We start from the raw sequence: 18,785 nt of genomic DNA on the forward strand, positions 1-18,785 counted from the left end.
GATACCGTCACTTCCTGGCAGAGTACACGCCGAAGGCGGAAGTTTGTGTGCCAGAGGCAGCGAAGCGGAGCTGAGGTGTTGCTAGCGTTGCCTGCGGCGCTTCCGGGTCTCTGCTTCACTTTCGGGAGGCGGAGGCGGGAACCTGGAACTATGGCTGTGAGGCTGCTGCGGAGCCTGGCAGGGTCTGGAGGTTGACCTCGCGACGCCTGTCTGCGGGCCCCCTGCTCCTGGTTTAGGGTTATCTAGGGTCGCTCTGTCCCGGCTCCTAGACCCTCAAAATGACCGCCGCCTCCACCTCCAAGTGGGGGCTGGTCACCAACGTAGTAAACAGCATCGTGGGGGTCAGCGTACTCACCATGCCTTTCTGCTTCAAACAGGTGAGTCGGGGTCTCCGGGGCATCGGTTTGAAGTGCTCCGCTGGTGGGAAGGGAGTATGGGCACGGCGGGCAGGGAAGAGACCCAAGCAACGTCCTCGAAGCGAGTCGGGGTCGGGATCTGCGCGCTCCGCATCTGCTAAAACCCTACGGAAGGGCACAGAGAACGATGAGCGGATTGATAGTGTTTTTGTTCGTCCTGTTTTTGACTCCGACCGACTTCACGGAAGCATGCCGGTCCTCAGCTTCAGCTACCAATCTTTAATCAAGGTGATTTAAAGCATTCGTTTGGTCTGATTTGTATGTGTCACCTCAGTTGGAAAAGCCGGCAAAAAAAAAAAGTTTGGTGTTATTCCAATATTGAATGCCACATGAAAAGATGGTCATTTCTACGTGGCTCTGTTGAATCTACCAATGATTTGCGGAAGCAGATGGAAACGGCAAATTGGGTAATGACTCCTAACAAAGGAAGTGGTGGGGCTCCCTGTCACTCATCCTTGCCACGTGTGATGAGTGGGATCTCAAGGCAAAGACCACTCCTCCTACCTGATGACACCCAGGAGGTGAGGTCGAAGATTAATCCTTGGTAGACATTCGGAAGTGAAAATGGGTTGTTGATAATTTAATATTACACGCCCCTGGCTAAAAATAGAAAACAAGTTTTTTTAATCAAGGAGCTTTTGATCCTCTATATCCTATCCTGATTGAGAATGCATCTAGGGTTCCCCGGGTGGGGTATTTGATATGGTTAATCGATGTAGGCAGAAGGACAGAGCAGGATCTGTGTTGTGAACCCCAGCGTTAACTTGGTGGATGGTTTTGTGGGTCTCCTTGGGGGATGGTTTTGGGTGTTTTGGAAGTGCCTACGTGTCCCAGTGTCCATGGAAACTTTGCCTGTCAGCAGAACTGCATTCTGGGACTTGAGTGTTGGCTGGTTTCAAACCTCCAAGAGAACTCTGTCATCCTTGCTGCCTGTGAAGTGTGACTGACCCTTTATTGGGGACTGTCACTTGTAGATGCCAGGGAGGTTAGCTGTTTGGGCTCAGGTGGTCGAGCAGTCTCTAGTGGAACATTGCTGTGCACGGGTGCTAGGCATCTGCTAGAGCATGTGGAGATGAGCCAGGTGGAGGTCTGCTTGGGAATAGCCTGGTAGAACTTGGAACCCAGTGTTCAAGGGAGACTAAAAACAGTCAAACTGTGCCGTATACCTGTCACTTCCTGCCACTGGATTGTTATCTCTCCTGGAACCTTGGGGCAGAGCCATCTGAGTCCAGCAGAGTATTGGGGAATGTCTTAGTGTTTAGCCGGAGCTAAAGAAAACTTTGGGTTTAGGGTTTGGCAATTAAAAAGAAGAAACTTTTTATTGGTTTTTTTTTGTTTGTTTGTCTTTCGTTTTTTGTTTGTTTGTTTTTTTTGGTTTTTTTGGATTTGTTTTTTTCGAGACAGGGTTTCTCTGTATAGCCCTGGCTTTCCTGGAACTCACTCTGTAGACCAGGCTGGCCTCGAACTCAGAAATCCACCTGCCTCTGCTTCCCAGAGTGCTGGGATTACAGGTGTGTACCACCACCACCGGGCTTTTTTTTTTTTTTTTTTAAGATTTATTTACTTTTATTTATATGAATACACTGTGGTTGTCTTCAGACACACACCAGAAGAGTGCATTAGATCCCCATTATAGATGGTTGTGAGCCACCATGTGGTTGCTGGGATTTGAACTCAGGACCTTTGGAAGAACAGTCAGTACTCTTAACCGCTGAGCCATCTTTCCAGCCCCCATTTTATTGTTTTTTAGTGTGTGGAAAACTGCATATACTTTAAATGCTCACTTGATGAATTTTCATGAAGTAAAGGAACATATGTACCTTGCTATACACTTGAGGAATTCCATAATACTGGCACACCTGCCAGTAGTTCCTGCCCACCCGAAGATTACTACCCATAGCTCTGTTGTGCCAGAGGTTGGGTGTGACCTGATTTGACTTGGAGGAGGTGGGATTGTGGTGTGTAGGAATCAACGTGTGGTTGATATGCTATGTTGTGGATAGACCTGTGTTCCTTTGGGGGACACATAGATCCTGTGTGTGTGTGTCCTCTGCAGTGTTTGGTATCACGGGTCTTTGGACTATTCTGGTAAGAGTTTGATGTTATGTTGTGGTTTGTTCTTTTTTTTTTGTTTTGTTTTTTGTTTTTTGTTTTTTGTTTTTTGAGACAGGGTTTCTCTGTGTAGTCCTGGCTGTCTTGGAATTCACTCTGTAGACCAGGCTGGCCTCGAACTCAGAAATCCTCCTGCCTCTGCCTCCCAAGTGCTGGGATTACAGGCGTGCGCCACCACGCCCGGCTGTGGTTTGTTTTTTATATTGATATTGATAAGCCTTATTTGTTTACTTATTTTGAGCAGTTTTCGCTTTATGACCAACTGAGTACAGCCAGTCCTCGTGTCCTTCCTCTCAATTCCCCTTTTCGGTAACACACAGTTCTGGTGTAGTAGTGCCAATATTTTGTTTTGTTTGTTTATTTATTGCAGTGCTGAAGTTCTAATTCCAGGCAAACATTCTACTGTTGAATTATGTCCTCAAACTACTAGTGTCTTTTTTTTTTTTTTTTTTTTTATGAGACACACTCTCACTATATAGCCTTGGCTGGCCTAGAACTCACTCTGTAGACCAGACCAGGATGGCCTCGAACCCACAGAGATGCACCTGTCTTTGTCTTCCTAGTTCTAGGATTACAGCTTGAGTACCTTCATGCCTGGTGCAAACCACTGATGCCTTAATTGTCAGAGTTACTGAGGGGAAGTTTACATGAAACAAAACGTAGCTGTTTATAGGGTGTGGTCCTTTGGGTTTTGATGTATGTATACAGTGTGTGGCTACTGTGGTCAGGACATGGGAGAGCTTCGTTATCCCCAAAAGTCACCTCTGCCCCTCTGTGATCAACAGCTGTCTCTCCCTCAGTGCTTTGCCTTGTTGCCTGGCCCAGGTAGCAGCCTTTCCTAAGCGTTCTGTCCCTGGCAGCACACAGCACTGTCTTCTCAGCCCTCCTTTACCGCAGTACGGTGCATTTCTGACATTGAGCCTTAAAAATACTTCTTCGCATGAATGGACCAGAGTTGATTTTCTTCACCTTTGAAGGCCATTGAACTTTGTTCGTTTGTTGGGTTATGGCTAAAACCACTTGTAAATGGTTTGTGCATTGGCATTTTATTTCTAATGGAGAAAGACCTAGGAGTAGTCGCAGGGTCTCATGGCCAACACCTGTTTAATTTGTAAGTAAGGTATACACCATTCGCAATCCTTCTAGACTATGTTTCCCGCAGAGGACTGTTGAGGAAGGTGGCTAAAGATGCCTCATGTGAGGTGCGTGGAGGGAGGGAGTGTGGGATGCTGGTTGATAGCCTCACCCAGTAGACTTGGGACTTAAAAGGGCCTTTTAAAGCAGGCCTCAAGGAGCCTGCTTCTATTTCAGGGAAATATCACTTTTAGGTGTCACCCATAGGAGGTCAGTCGAAACAGATGGAACATTGAGAGCCGGCATGAGCCCCTTGTGCTGTGGATGCATGACGTGGCCATCAGAGAAGGTCTGGTTTTGTAAATATGTCTTTTTCTCTCTACCCTACAGTGTGGCATTGTTCTGGGGGCCCTGCTCCTGGTCTTCTGCTCCTGGATGACACACCAGTCTTGCATGTTCTTGGTGAAGTCGGCCAGCCTGAGCAAGAGGAGGACCTACGCTGGCCTGGGTAAGACCTGGCTTTCAGAGTGCTGGCAGAGCTAATAGGCCTCTGCCCATGAAGTAGCATGCTCTTGCTTGGAGGGCCTGGGGTCATATTCCTCTTGTTTAGCTCTTTTTCCTCTATTCTTGTGGAGTGTTCTAGAGTGCAATGTTTTTTCACTGTTAATGCCAGCTGAGTGTAGTGGTATGTACCTGTGACCCCAGCACTCAGAAGGGTGAGGCAGGAGGGTAAGAATCTCAAGATCTGCCTCTGCTTGGCTTCATAGCAAATTTGAGGCCAGCTTGGGCTACTTGAAGAAATCTAAAAACAAAAACCAAAAAAAATAAATCCCATGACCTGGTGAGATGATACCGGGAGTTACAGCACAAGCCTGGAACCTGGGTTCCGTCCCTAGAACCCACAGACAGGTGATAAAAGGAGAAGGAGAGACCCAGTTCCAGAGCTGCCCTCTGGCGGACGCATGTCCCGTGTGGCATGAATGCATCCACATACATATGCACACATAGTAATGACCATAACTTTATGTGTGTACAGACAGACTGATACATGTTACTGTGGGTTTGTTGTTGTTGTTGAGACAAAGCTTCCCTGTGAAGTTCTGCCTGGTCTGGAACTTGCTGTGTGTATCAGGCAGGCCTAGAATTCATAGACCTCTACTTACCTCTGCTTTTTGTGTGCCAAATAAAATAATTTTCAAAAGTGTACAATTAATAACATTGCTCAGAAATAAGAAAATCTCTTGGTGCACACTTTTAATCCCACTTCTTGGGAGTCAGAGAGAGAGAGGTGCATCTCCTGAATTCGAGGCCAGACTTGTCTACAGAGTGAGTTCTAGGGCAGCCAGGGCTACAGAGAGAAATCCTGTCTCAAAACCCAGCCTCCACTCCCATTCCAAATCACCTGCTTTAGATTTGAGCTGAGAGGGAGGTTCAGAGCTATAGCCTTTCTCCCCAGAGCCCCCATGCCTCCCTGGTGCGGAGGCACACACTTGCCTTCCAAGCCAGTAGGACCACTGTCCCCCAAGCTGCCTGCTCACTTGCTGACTTGAGCTCCCTGTGCCTGGAAGCCTTGTGTGGCTGAAAGGAACATCTTAGATTCCTGGAGGTCCATGCAGGAAACTCTTAGTGCAGCTTATGGCTGAGACTCTGTGTTCCGTCTGCCCAGAGGGTGGGCCTTTCTCCCACTGTCCTGCAGTTCTGTTTCCTGTAGGTCTTTGTAAACAGTGTCAGCCATAGGGACTAAGCAGAGAGCACTTAGTTTGGCTTCAAGAGCGCTGAGGGCCTCACTGTCTTGTTCTCCCCTCGTGTTAGTATGTGAAGTCTGGTTCTGTGTAGCTTATTCTGGGATTCTTTGGCATGGGGGTGAAAATGTCACTCTTCTGCTCTTGGGACTTAGCCTTGTGGGAGAAAATTCCTGGCCTCTTGGAGCTGTTCCTCTCCAGCAGCCCCTGTGTGTCTGGAATGCTGCTTTCACCTGCAGTGTGCCTGGCCTCTCCTGCCAAAAGAAGAAAATGAGCCAGGTGGTGGTGGCGCACGCCTGTAACCCCAGCACTCTGGGAGGCAGAGGCAGGCGGATTTCTGAGTTCGAGGCCAGCCTGGTCTACAGAGTGAGTTCCAGGACAGCCAGGGCTATACAGAGAAACCCTGTCTTGAAAAAAACCAAGGGGCTGGAGGGATGGCTCAGCGGTTAAGAGCACTGACTGCTCTTCCAGAGGTCCTGAGTTCAATTCCCAGCAACTATGTGGTGGCTCACAATCATCCGTAATAGGATCTGATGCCCTCTTCTGGTGTATCTGAAGACAGCTACACTGTGCTCACATATATAAAATAAATAAATAAATAAATATTTGCCGGGCGGTGGTGGCGCACCCCTGTAATCCCAGCACTTGGGAGGCAGAGGGAGGCGGATTTCTGAGTTCGAGGCCAGCCTGGTCTACACAGTGAGTTCCAGGACAGCCAGGGCTACACAGAGAAACCCTGTCTCAAAAAACCAAAAAAAAAAAAAAAAACCAAAAACCAAAAAACCAAAAAACAAACAAAACAAAACAAAAAAACAAATCCAAAAAACAAACAAAAAGAAGAAAATGGCATAGAGTTTGGGGCGAATGAGGGAATGCAAAATAAAGTAGTTCTTTTTTTTTTTTTTCATGAAGGTATGAAACCTTCTTCTTCTTTTTTTTTTTTTTTTTTTTTTTTTTTTTTTGGTTTTTTGGATTAGGTTTTTTCGAGACAGGGTTTCTCTGTATAGCCCTGGCTGTCCTGGAACCCACTCGGTAGACCAGGCTGGCCTCGAACTCAGAAAGCTGCCTGCCTCTGCCTCCCAGAGTGCTGGGATTACAGGCGTGCGCCACCACCGCCCGGCATTCTTTTGTTTTTTTAACCAGATCTTGACATCATGTCCTAAGTAAGCATCCTAAGTCTTTGCTTTATTGACCTTTTTGAACCTAAGTTTAAAGATTTATTTATTTATTTATTTATTTATTTATTTATTTATTTATTTATTTAATGTATATGAGTACACCACCATTGCTCTCCTCAGACACACCAGAAAAGGGCATCAGGTACCACTACAGATGGTTGTGAGACACCTTGTGGTTGCTGGGAATTGAACTCAGGACCTCTGGAAGAGCAGTCAGTGCTCTAACGGCTGAGCCGTCTCTGCAGCCCCAATAAAATAGTTCTTAACAGTGGAATTGGAGTGATACACAGCGGCGTGAAGCGCCAAGCCTCTGCCTTGCTCACTTTAGAGATGCATGGGGGCTCCTGCAGTGTAGCCTCTTGTTTTTCCTTAGTCTGCTTTGTGGCCGTCCCCAGTGCCCTGCGTTCATTCTCAGCCTCAGAACCCGAGGGGCGCTTTCCCTCTCTTCCTCTTCCGATGACAGTGGTGTTCTGTCTTTCACTGCCTGCCACCTGAGGAAGTGAGCTCATCAGGTAAACTTGCCCACACTGAGCTGGCCTAGTTCTGCCCTCCCAGATGAGATGTTTCCTACTAGAATCTAGGGAGTGAGGCGCTCAGGGGATGCTCTTGGTGGCGTGGAGCTGTGCTGTGGTCTGTGGGCCTCTCCCTCTAAGGTCTCTGCTTGTGTGTTGTCTGTGGCCTAAGTTCCAGCTTAGGACTCCTGTGTCTTGAGAAGCGTGAGCCCTGGGCTGGGGCGGTCATGGCATCCAGTACTTGTTGGTTGGCCAGTCAGTTATTCTTCAAAAGTTCCTGAGAAGTGAAACCGGTTTGTCCAGATGTGAAAGACAAGGACAGCTGTCAGATGGATATGCCTGTGAGTGCGCTGCCTGGTCTCCAGCTGTGTCTGAACGCTGGACCACTGGGAACACCAGGTTCCCAGACACCAGTGGTCTTGCGTGCTTGATCCTAAACAAGGCAGCCTGCCTGTATGAGCCTCATAGAGTCTTCTAGGCTCCCAGGCATTCTCCTGGACCCCCAGACAGTATTCTGGGCCTCAGTCTTCCAGGTCTCTAGAACTTTCAGATGTCTAGGCCATTTCTTAGAGTTTGGATCTCCCTGCCCCAGTCAGTTTTCAGGGCCTGTCAGCCCTTTGTCTACAAGGTGGGGATACTAACTGTGGCGCCAGAGCAGTGGAGAGGAGGTCTACTGTGCTGCCTCCTGGAGACTGACTGTGTGTGGGCCAGAGCAGTGGAGAGGAGGTCTACTGTGCCTGCCTCCTGGAGACTGACTGTGTGTGGGCCAGAGCAGTGGAGAGGAGGTCTACTGTGCTGCCTCCTGGAGACTGACTGTGTGTGGGCCAGAGCAGTGGAGAGGAGGTCTACTGTGCTGCCTCCTGGAGACTGACTGTGTGTGGGCCAGAGCAGTGGAGAGGAGGTCTACTGTGCCTGCCTCCTGGAGACTAACTGTGTGTGGGCCAGAGCAGTGGAGAGGAGGTCTACTGTGCTGCCTCCTGGAGACTGACTGTGTGTGGGCCAGAGCAGTGGAGAGGAGGTCTACTGTGCTGCCTCCTGGAGACTGACTGTGTGTGGGCCAGAGCAGTGGAGAGGAGGTCTACTGTGCCTGCCTCCTGGAGACTGACTGTGTGTGGGCCAGAGCAGTGGAGAGGAGGTCTACTGTGCTGCCTCCTGGAGACTGACTGTGTGGGCCAGAGCAGTGGAGAGGAGGTCTACTGTGCTGCCTCCTGGAGACTGACTGTGTGTGGGCCAGAGCAGTGGAGAGGAGGTCTACTGTGCCGCCTCCTGCCATGGTGGCCCTACAAGTAGAATGGAGCCCTCTTAGGAAGCTGGACAGACACCTGCTTTTCTCTCTTGTCCTTCGTTCTCTTGATGGGGTAGGCCTCAGTGTGTACTTTGTAGCACAGCCTATCAGAGTGCTTGAAAGGGAGGCCCTCCTTCCCTCAAGGTACTGACAGATGGCCTGTGTCTGTGGATGCAAGAGAGTGGACCCTGGGTTGGGTCATGGGCACAGGTGCTCTGTAGATGAGATGGCCTTTGTCCCCTTGTCCTCACATGGAGACTGGAAGAAGGCGAAGGTTTTCCAGGGTGGTAGTTGTGTCTCAAACAAGGAGCCTGTTTACCATTTGCATTTGATGGCAGGACTCGGGACATTTTTCTCATATTTAAGTCTTACAACAGTATCTGCAACTGTGGCAGTGAGCTGCCCCACGGCCCCTCTCCCCCAGCTCTGGGGGAGGAATGTGTGCAGCATCGGAGCTTAGTAGGGTTGTTGAGGAATTTGGCTACCGGTTTGCTTCGTGTGGTTCTGCCGTAGTGATCTGGATTGTTTAGTAATCCTCCTGCTTCCGTGCTCCTCTTGTTGTACTCATCATGGCCGTCTCGGCCCCTCCTTCATTTCAGAAGGCGCTGAGGGCTTCTCATGCATGATACAGCCCCATGACCGGGTCCCGCTGGGGAGGAAAGGGCTGTTTTATCTTGTGACTCTCAGGTCATCCCTCAGGAGAGTCAGGGCAGGGACTGAGGCAGAGACCTGGAGGGAGGAGCATCATTACTGGGCTGCTCTTCGTGTCTGGCTCTGCTTGCTGGCTATACAGCTCAGGATGTCCAGGAGTGGCAGTGCCCACAGAGAGCTGGGTCCTCCCACGTCAGTCAGTCATGAAGAAAATGCCCTACAGACATGCCGCAGGAACTCTGAGGGAGGTACTATCTGTCAAGGTAGAAGGTAACATAGACTTGTCAGTGACTCCTGGGAAACTTCTGAGGTTTTGGACCCTGCCCTAGGAGTGTGTGCTCTGCGGGGGAAGCCATCTTCCATAGCAGTCGGGGCTGCTGACATCCACCTGAGGTGTCATCAGTGGATAGTGGATGTCATTGGTTCTGTGTCACCATGGCCTATGGTCGGTGTGCTTCTCACCTTCATAGGCCTAGAGTAGTGCCACCAGGGCAGGGTGGCTGAGTGTTCCTTCTTGCATGTCCTTGAGCAGTGTGACCCGTGTCCCTGCCACTTGGTTTGGTAAGCAAGACTGTGGGGTGGAGTCCCCGAGCCCTGTCTTTGCGCTGTGTGAGCCTCCTGGAGCTGAGGCTGTTCATTGCGCACTGCCCAGCGCTGCTGGCCTGTGCTCCTCCAGCAGGGGAGCAGCTCTGTTGGGCTGCTTTTTGCCTCCTCCAGAAGTAGCCACCGGAAACCCGCTGCCCCGCCTCCCGCCTCCCGCCTCCCGCCTCCTGTGTGCCTGCATGGCAGTCTTGAGTAGCAGCCTTCCCCTGCCTTGTCTCTGTCTTTCTCTTGAATAGCACTCCTTTCTTGCCTTGTGAGTGTTACAGACAGGTGGAGGGTAGAGTCAGTTCTACTTGGCATCCTTCCTGTGGCCCTGTTTTTTGTTTGTTTGTTTGGTTTTGGTTTTTTCGAGACAGGGTTTCTCTGTGTAGCCCTGGCTGTCCAGGAACTCACTGTGTAGACCAGGCTGGCCTCCCAGAGTGCTGGGATTAAAGGCGTGCGCCACCACCGCCCGACTTCGGGTCTCCTATGTGAGCAGACAGCCTAGTCTTGGCCTGGGTCCTACTCAGAGTGATCTGGCAGAAGAGACTGCTTCCCCCTGCTGATCTGCTGACTAGCTGGCGACTTCCACTTTCCTATAGCATCTTCCAGGGCAGAGTATTCTGTGTTTGAAGTGTGCAGGAGACCCACTTTCCTGTCAGAATAAGGAGTGAGAATGGAGAGGGAATGGGCCATCTCTGGCTGTCCTAGAAATCACTTTGTAGACTAGGCTGGCCTTGAACCCAGAGAACTGCCTCCCTCTGCCTTAGTGCCGGGACCTAAAGGCCTGTGCCACCCCGGCTGGCTGGCCCTCCATGGCATGTGTTGAGTGTTCTGGCACAGTGCTTACAGTGATGCTTTGGTGGCATGGCAGGGAGCTGTGGCTAGCATCACCTCTGGAATTCTTTTAGGTTTTTGAAATTTCCTATCCAGACCTTGAGTAACATTCTGAAGTGTGTTTTAGTTCTTGCTAGATGAACTTGAGGGGTGTGTTAGGTTTCTTTCCCAGCTGAGTCTGGGAAAGGCCAGAGTGACCCCTGGAGGCTGAAGTCTTACTGTTCTCAGGCCAAGAGGCAGCCGATGCCAACTGTCTGGCTTGTGCCAACACTGTGCCTCTTCCTCAGTTAAAAGTAACAAGGATTTTGTTTGGTTCATTCATACCCAGTTCGTGTGTTTCCTGCTGTCCAACCTCAGAGGGTCACTGGCCCACAGTGAGAGAGGAAACAAGAGGCAGGAAGCTGGGGCTGTGACAGGGCTGAGGCCATCCTGTCACGTGCACTGCCCGTGGCTGCTCCAAAGACAGAGCTTACTTCCTGTTGCTCTCATCTGGCTGGACCTTGGGGGACAGTGCAGAGTAGATACTGAGTATGGTCCGATGCAGGCCGGTGAGCTCAGCTTTTATTCTCAGCTGCTGGCAATACATAGTTCTGGCACAGGAAGGAAATGCAGAGATCCCTTTCCTGGTAGGACACTGCTATGGCCATGCATGCTAGCCATTGTCAGGACTCTATCCCTGGCTGTCCAGGGCACTGGCAAGTCTCAGAGCTCTTGTTCCTTCCTTCCCCAGAGTGCCATGCTTGCAGAGATTCAGTTTCCTTTGGAAAGTCACAGTCAGGACAGTTATGAAGCCCTCAGCAGCATCCTTGTGGAGCAGGACGTGAATCCTGGCTCTGGGGCGAGGCTCGAACCTTCTGGACCCCTCTTGAGTTTTCCCTCTTCCCTTGTCCCTAAGTGGGTCTAGCTCTGCGGTTTCACACTGCTCCAAGCAGGCCTCTTCATAGCTCCCATGGGCAGAACCTGGCACCTTCCAGGGTCCTGACTTCCGTTCCCCTTTAATATTTCATAAGAAACTACAGAAACCCTTGCTTGTGTCTCCTTGTTGTGTCTGTGTCCCCTTGCTGTGTCTGTGTCTCCTTGCTGTGTCTGTGTCTCCTTGCTGTGTCTGTGTCCCCTTGCTGTGTCTGTGTCCCCTTGCTGTGTCTGTGGCCCCTTTGTGTCTGTGTCCCCTTGCTGTGTCTGTGGCCCCTTGCTGTGTCTGTGTCCCCTTGCTGTGTCTGTGTCCCCTTGCTGTGTCTGTGTCCCCTTGCTGTGTCTTTGTGTCTGTGTCCCCTTGCTGTGTCTTTATGTCTGTGTCCCCTTGCTGTGTCTTTGTGTCTGTGTCCCCTTGCTGTGTCTTTGTGTCTGTATCCCCTTGCTGTGTCTGTGTCTGTGTCCCCTTGCTGTGTCTGTGTCTGTGTCCCCTTGCTGTGTCTGTGTCCCCTTGCTGTGTCTTTGTGTCTGTATCCCCTTGCTGTGTCTGTGTCTGTGTCCCCTTGCTGTGTCTGTGTCCGTGTCCCCTTGCTGTGCCTGTGTCTGTGTCCCCTTGCTGTGTCTTTGTGTCTGTATCCCCTTGCTGTGTCTGTGTCTGTGTCCCCTTGCTGTGTCTGTGTCTGTGTCCCCTTGCTGTGTCTGTGTCCCCTTGCTGTGTCTTTGTGTCTGTGTCCCCTTGCTGTGTCTGTGTCTGTGTCCCCTTGCTGTGTCTGTGTCCGTGTCCCCTTGCTGTGCCTGTGTCTGTGTCCCCTTGCTGTGTCTGTGTCCCCTTGCTGCGTCTGTGTCTGTGTCCCCTTGCTGTATCTTTGTGTCTGTGTCTCCTTGTTGTGTCTGTGTCCCCTTGCTGTGTCTGTGTCTCCTTGCTTTGCTCTTGTCTTGTGTTGTTTCATCTGGGGATAGTAGGTCTGAAGAAAATCTGGCACCAGAGTTTAAAGTGTCTCCTTATCCATGAAACTTCACACAAGCGGATGCTCGTCATACTGCCGCTTACAGCTTTGCTCAGTAGCTTTTTAACCAAAGTGTTTCTTATTGCTGGACTGAGCTTTTTCCTTTTCTCTTTTCTAGCATTCCATGCCTATGGCAAGGCCGGGAAGATGCTGGTGGAGACCAGGTGAGTGGCGCAGCCTTGCCAAGTCCCATCCTTCTTCCTGCAGCCTGTCAGGATGAGCACTGTGCTTCGTATGTGGACAGCTTATAACACCTACTCTGCGTCTAAAGAGTTGCTCACAGATGAATCTGTTTACTGTGACCTTATGATGATTGTTGTCCAAGTTGCAAGCCTTATCGAGTCGTGCTAAGATGTGCATGAGAATAAGACACTTTGGCAGTGCAACAAAGCAGCCCTCATCTTTATTTTTATTTTTTTATTTTTTTTATTTTTTTTTTTGGTTTTTTCAAGACAGGGTTTCTCTGTGTGGCCTTGGCTGTCCTGGAACTCACTCTGTAGACCAGGCTGGCCTCGAACTCAGAAATCTGCCTGCTTCTGCCTCCCAGAGTGCTGGGATTACAGGCGTGCGCCACCACCGCCCAGCTTTGACTCTAAAATTTTAATGAGTTGGAAAAATTTGTCAGAAAAATTATACTTTTAGGCTTTTTAAATCAAGGAATTGTAAACACAGAAGAGAACAGTTTTTAGAAGCAGTTGATTATTCTTTTAGCTTCTCTGATATTACTGTCCCTAAAAGAGTTTCTGAAGCTCCTGTGGAAGGGACATATAATCCCACAGAGAGACCAGTCAAGTTCGGCATTCACCCTAAGAGCAGTGAAGAGCCCCCAGCATCCCACAGCCCCAGGAATGTAGACATTCAAAATTGCCTCCGACTCAGCCAGCTTCCTGGCAGTGCCTTGCCGGCAAAGCCCAGGAACTAGGTCTGGTCCCGCTTGTTAGACGTGAGGTATCTCAGCCTTGAGTTTTTAGTTTGTTTTGATCACCAGACAGCACCCTCTTTAGTCTGATCTCAAAGCTCTGGGCATCTTTCTTCACAGCATGATTGGGCTGATGTTGGGATCCTGCATTACCTTCTATGTCGTGATTGGTGATTTGGGGTCCAACTTCTTTGCTCCATTGCTTGGATTGCAGGTGAGACTGTTAGACACCTGCTCCGTGTCCACCCTTGTGGTTTCTGCCTGCTGCTTTCTTTCCTTAACCAGCTGAGATCAGCGTGCCTGGCCTGGAGAAGGTTCCTGTGCCTCAGCCGCTCAGGTGTCCTGGCTTGGATTTCAGGACTTTGATGGAGTCTGAGAGGTACCAGGAGAGGGAGAGAGGGAGAGAGGAAGAGCAGGCTGTGACACAGCCTGATAGTGTACAAGGTGGGAGGCAGGAAGGATGAGGGGTGACACATCAAACCACAGTGTAGGCCAGATGCCTCACCTTCTAGCGCTGCTTATCATGAGGCAAAAGAGGCCAGGCCCTCCCTCAGGTAGCTCCTGCGCTTGGCTGTTGGTCGGTACATTGAGGCAGGCAGTTGGGGCCCGCCCTGCTGAGGTAGGCGTGAGGGCCCTGCTCTTGGCCTGTGACACAAGCATGCCACTCTCTCCCCCCCACCCCTGGGACCCACACAGCCTTCCTCCCCTGTTGGGGAGCAGAGCTGTGACCAATAACTGGCTAGGAGAGCGGGCATATGGCCCTGGAGGGTCTTCTTTGTGAAGATGCCTTCATATTTGTTTATCTGATAGGTAGCGAAGAAGGATTTTAGTTTGTACAGGTGGCAGCTGAGGGGTGCTCCTTCTCGTGAATAGTGTTGGATTTGCATGGCATGGGAGAACTTTCCAGAGAGTGTCCTGTGAGCTGGCCCTGGCCTGTGTTCTGGAGGTGTCAGCCCACTTGGCTTTCCGTCTCCTGCTCTTCTGTGGCTCCAGCAGAGTGGTGGGTCAGTCTCACGTACAGTTACTTGAGTCCTTTCTCAAAACCTACTGGTCTGTGCCAGGGCCAGACATGTCACCTGCTGTTCTGAGACGTGTAGGATGGTCATACCAGCCTCTGTGGCCTCGCAGACGGTTCCCACACAATGAGAGTACGCACAGAGCCTTCTGTCCTGTCACGTCCGTGCTGCCGTGCTCAGGGTGGGGTTGCTTTAGATTTGCAGTGTTTGTACCGGGGGAGCTCTCGCCTCCAGCCTGTGCTGTCACCTATGATGACAGGAGGTTGAGTGTGCGGCTACCGCTCAGTGAGACGACGCTCGATAGCCCCAGACCACTGTGTGCTAGGAGATGCCAGCCCGGAGTTTCTTGATGAATTTTCTGGATCAGAATTTCCTTCCATGGCAGAGATAGCTCTGAGTTGTGGAGGCATGGTGACTCCTTCCCCCAGCCACTGGCACCAGCTGGGTAGGGCACTTCCAGAATAGTACAGCTCCCGTGTGCGCCTGCCTGTCTGACACTGCGGAACGGGTGGGCTCAGGTGGCTGATCTTTTGGTCCTGCCTAGTCTCATTGTGGAGCCTGGGTGGGTTAGGGTTAGGGTAAGGGGTGTCCAGTACTTTGATCCACATAGCGGCTGAGGGGAGCTCTCCGACTGTACGGCCAGACTGGACCACAGCCCCTTCTGCTCTAAGGCCTCAGTGTGCTCCCAGCCTGTAGTGGCTTCCGCCCTGGCAATGCTGGTAAGATGGGTCTCGGCCGTGAGCAAGCTCAGAGCTGAGCACGAGGGCTCTGCTGGTTCCCTCCAGGTGACCAGGGCTTTCCGTGTGTTCCTGCTCTTCGCCGTGTCCCTGTGCATCGTGCTCCCACTCAGCCTGCAGAGAAACATGATGGCCTCCATCCAGTCCTTCAGCGCCATGGCCCTCCTCTTCTACACCGTCTTCATGTTTGTGGTGAGCACCACCGGCACTGCTGCGGGGGTATCTGGCGTAGTCCTCCCATAGCCACGTGTCCATGCCGGAGTCTGCTGGAGCCATCAGCTGCCTGGGGGACTATGGGAACATGGCTTAGAGGCTTGTGGTAGAGTCACTGTAATGTCGTGGAGGCTGTAGCAGTGCCTGGTCGGTGAGCACGAGAGGCAGGGCAGTTGGTTCACCCTCAGTGGCCAGGGGAGACACGTGCTTCCCGAGAACAGGGGCCAAGTGTCCTTGCAGGAGCTATGCACGTGTCTGGCTGCAGGGGACCAGCCAGTGGCAGTCAACTCTTTACTCTTAGCCATGTCTTCAGTGGGTGAGTCCCTGACAGATGTCTGGCTGCCTGCCCAGGGCAAGGAATCAAGGCCAGGCCCATGCCCAGGGTACTGCTCCCTGTAATTTGAGACGGGATCAGGGCTGAGGTAGTGAGGTTTTGCTTCTGTCTCCACTATGCGGCCCCCGTATAGGTGCTGCCCCACCAAGTGCAGAGCACCCCTACAGCTGGGTCCCCTCAGTGGTGTTCAAGCAGCTTCAGGCATGGACTGAGTTAGAAGCCAGGGCCAGGGATGGAGGTGAGGTGGAGCCCCGCCCCTTTAGGCAGCCCCAGGCCGCAGGAACACGCCAGCTTTGATGTAGAGGAGAGCTGCATTCTTCCCCTGTTCCTCCTCTGTGGCACGGTTTCTAGTGGGCAAAGCCACACACGTCTCCTGACCCCACGTCCCGCTCTCTTCCTCGTCTAGATTGTACTGTCCTCTCTTAAGCATGGCCTCTTCAGTGGGCAGTGGCTACAGCGGGTCAGCTACATTCGCTGGGAAGGCGTTTTCCGCTGTGTCCCCATCTTTGGCATGTCCTTTGCTTGTCAGTCGTAAGTACCGCTGAGGTGGAAGAAGGGGTAGGGTGGGGCTGGGGGTGTAGACTGGAGTGGGGTGAGGGGAAGAGATACGGGGTCAGCATCCTGCTCTTCTCACTTCTGGCCCCTGAGGAGTGATGACTGTTGTAGTGTAGCCTGCTCCCCTAGGCTGAGGGGAGGGTTCTGTGCTAACCAGGAAATACACCGCTAGGGCTGGCTGGCAAGGGCACCCAGTTCCCCAGATCCCACGAGGGGAGAGTTGGCTGTGGGGTGCAGCAGCAACCCAGCCATCTGATTGTGAAGAATCCCGAGTGCTTTGCCAGAATTTAGCTGTTTTTCTGAGAATATTTAAAAAGATGTTGCACAAACATTGACTTGAGGCTGGTGCTGGGATGTATCTGAGTCCTGCATGTGCGGGCGGGCTCTCTGGCAAGCGGGGCTCTGTGAACACACAACGGGCTGCTCCACGGTCGCAGTAGCAGCAGCAGCAGCAGAAGCAGCGCTACCTTCTCCACCAGAATGGCAGGAGCTAGTGATGCGTGCCTGGGTGGGATCGGTAAGCGTAAATCCGACATCGGTGAGAAAAGACCATCAGTGTGTTGGGGGGGCTGGCAGAGAAGCCCCCCTCCTGTGGTGTCAGTGGGCAGGTATTGTGCCAATCGTAAACTAGTGTGACAGAAAATTTGCTCACACTGCTCTGTTTACCCCACATGTGAGATCCAGATCGTCATTTCCCACTCACGGGCTCCGCTCGGCAGCTCTGTCTCCACCAGAACGCACTCCAGCCTCGCTGTTTAATGTCCCATTATCACTGCTGACAGAAGTTACATTCTTGTGCAGTGTACCTAGTTACCACTTGTCCTTTCTGCCTTCGTGTTTGCTTTTTAAAAAATAAGCCTGCAGTTGGGCCTCCTCGCTGGCGGCCGCCTAGCGGGCAGTGCACTTCTGTGGGGTTCCCAGAGGGTGGAGACACGCCACTGTCTAAGGACAGGATCCATCTCCCTTCCCGGAAGTCCTGGGGGCCTTGAATGTGCCCTCCTCCTCTGTTGGTCACACACTATCCCCAGGCTACAAGCGCTGGAATGTTTGCTAGGTGAGGTGACGGAGTTCTTCTCTTGGTGGCCTGTACCAGAGGGCCTGTCTGTGCTGAGGTGGCACCCGTTCCTTACCTTGTGCCTGGATAGCTCTTGCTGTCATCATCTGGCCCCTTTGATCTTATTTCCTGGTGAATGAATCTTGTGTTAGGCGTAACTGTCATCATGGGTCCTGAGAAAAGGCCACATTGAACATAGTCAGCCTCGGTGGGTCCCAGTGCACTTAGACCTCACTTTCAGCCTAGGGGTCGTGAGGGCTCCTCAGGAGTTGTGGGATGCTGCAGAGGCTGCTCTCCGAAGGGCAGGGCATTTGGGGTCAGATGGAAGCCTGTGGATCAGCCTTTCCACCGTGTCCAGGCATGCCCTGTCTCCTCTTCCCAGCAACTGCAGTGCCCTTACCCGTGTGTGCGCATGTTCCTGTGTGTGTACATGTTCCTGTGTGTGCACATGTTCCTGTGTGTGCCCATGTTCCTGTGTGTGCACATGCATGTGGTTCAAACTCCCGCCAAGATGGGCCTTCTGCTGTGACTCGTCAGCTCTGAGAAGCTGTTGCCACCTCACGCTGAGCCAGGCAGGCCTCATGCTTGCTTTCTGTGTCCTTCCCTCCTAGCTGACCACAGGGGTGGCCTCTTGTGCTGAGGTTGGCTGGTGAGCTTGGGTGCACAGGGGTCTCTCTCTCTGCGTCCTTCTGCCAGGCCTGCACTTATTCTCGCCTGCTTCCTGATCACAGTAGTGCGCCTCTTGGCTTCTCTTGGACTTTTTAAGGACATTTTTGGGTCGGGCTCCACTGATCCGTATGCTGGTCTCTTTATAGTTGCATTTTCCAGTATGCATGTGTGCGAGTGGTATACATACACACACCCACTTCCCTGGGTGTTCCTAGTCTGGCTTTTCCTTCATGCCTTTGGTCTTTTCCTGGAAGGCCTTAGCCACCGGGAAGTCTGTGACGGAGGCCCCTGGTTTTCTCTCCTGTTGGAGCGTAGTTCTTTAACTAGTGCCTGAGCCTGAGCTGTCTCAGATGCAGCCTCTCTTCTGCTCTCATGTCCTCTCTCTTCAGTCTGGTTCCCCTACACCTTGCAGGTGCCCAGGTCCTGTCCCAAGTCCTCAGATATGCTGTCATGTTCCCGTCCTGCTGGTGACTTGGTCCCTCCCACCTGTCAGCAGCAGCACTCTCATGGCACCAGGCCCAGGACACAATCCAGTTTTCTCATCACACCGGCTCACGAGAGGCTGCTCTGTGGGAGGTGTGCCCAGGCCGACCCTTGTGTGTGCTCCCCTCTGTGTGTGCCGATGGTGGTGAGGCGGCTGCAGTCAGCGCCACGTGTGTGTCTAGCTGTCGCATCCCTTGGCCATGGAGCTGCACTGGCTTGCTCTTTCTCCTTCCTCAGAGCTGCCCTGGTTCCTGCCCAGTCACTTGTGCACAGCACAGCTCAGTGCTGGCTGTGAAGCGCTGTAAGGGATCTCCATGGAGCCTTGGAGGGCATGGGTTGTGGGTCTCCACTGTGCAGCTGTCTGTAGTGCCACCCAGCTAGTGCCCTTGGCACCGGACCCTCCTCTAGGTGAGGGCTTTGGGGAGGAAGTGTCAGAGGCTTGTTGCCCACCCGGGCCCTTTGGGAGAAGTCCGAGGAGTTGTCAGGAGGGCGGGTGA

The 18,785-nt window shown here is 52.0% G+C and overlaps 1 protein-coding gene across 13 annotated transcripts in view; it reads left to right on the forward strand.

The window, feature by feature from the left end:
• Positions 1 to 67: 67 nt before the first annotated feature.
• The window catches only part of Slc38a10 (solute carrier family 38 member 10), a 50,544-nt gene continuing 31,826 nt past the window's right edge, over positions 68 to 18,785 (forward strand). For 4 of the 13 annotated variants that reach the window (XM_052195662.1, XM_052195663.1, XM_052195667.1 and 1 more), the window contains exons 1-6: positions 72 to 377; positions 3,993 to 4,110; positions 12,427 to 12,472; positions 13,348 to 13,441; positions 15,029 to 15,172; positions 15,934 to 16,058. In XM_052195662.1, coding sequence (XP_052051622.1) covers positions 279 to 377; positions 3,993 to 4,110; positions 12,427 to 12,472; positions 13,348 to 13,441; positions 15,029 to 15,172; positions 15,934 to 16,058 — 626 coding nt within the window. In that variant the 5' untranslated portion in view covers positions 72 to 278. Of the gene's footprint in view, positions 378 to 3,992; positions 4,111 to 12,426; positions 12,473 to 13,347; positions 13,442 to 13,492; positions 13,607 to 15,028; positions 15,173 to 15,933; positions 16,059 to 16,165; positions 16,600 to 18,785 lie in introns of those variants that run through there. The other 9 variants (XM_052195664.1, XM_052195665.1, XM_052195669.1 and 6 more) reach the window with 7 other exon arrangements.

This window comes from Apodemus sylvaticus, chromosome 10, assembly GCF_947179515.1.
Source record: "Apodemus sylvaticus chromosome 10, mApoSyl1.1, whole genome shotgun sequence".
Taxonomy (NCBI): Eukaryota; Metazoa; Chordata; class Mammalia; order Rodentia; family Muridae; genus Apodemus; species Apodemus sylvaticus.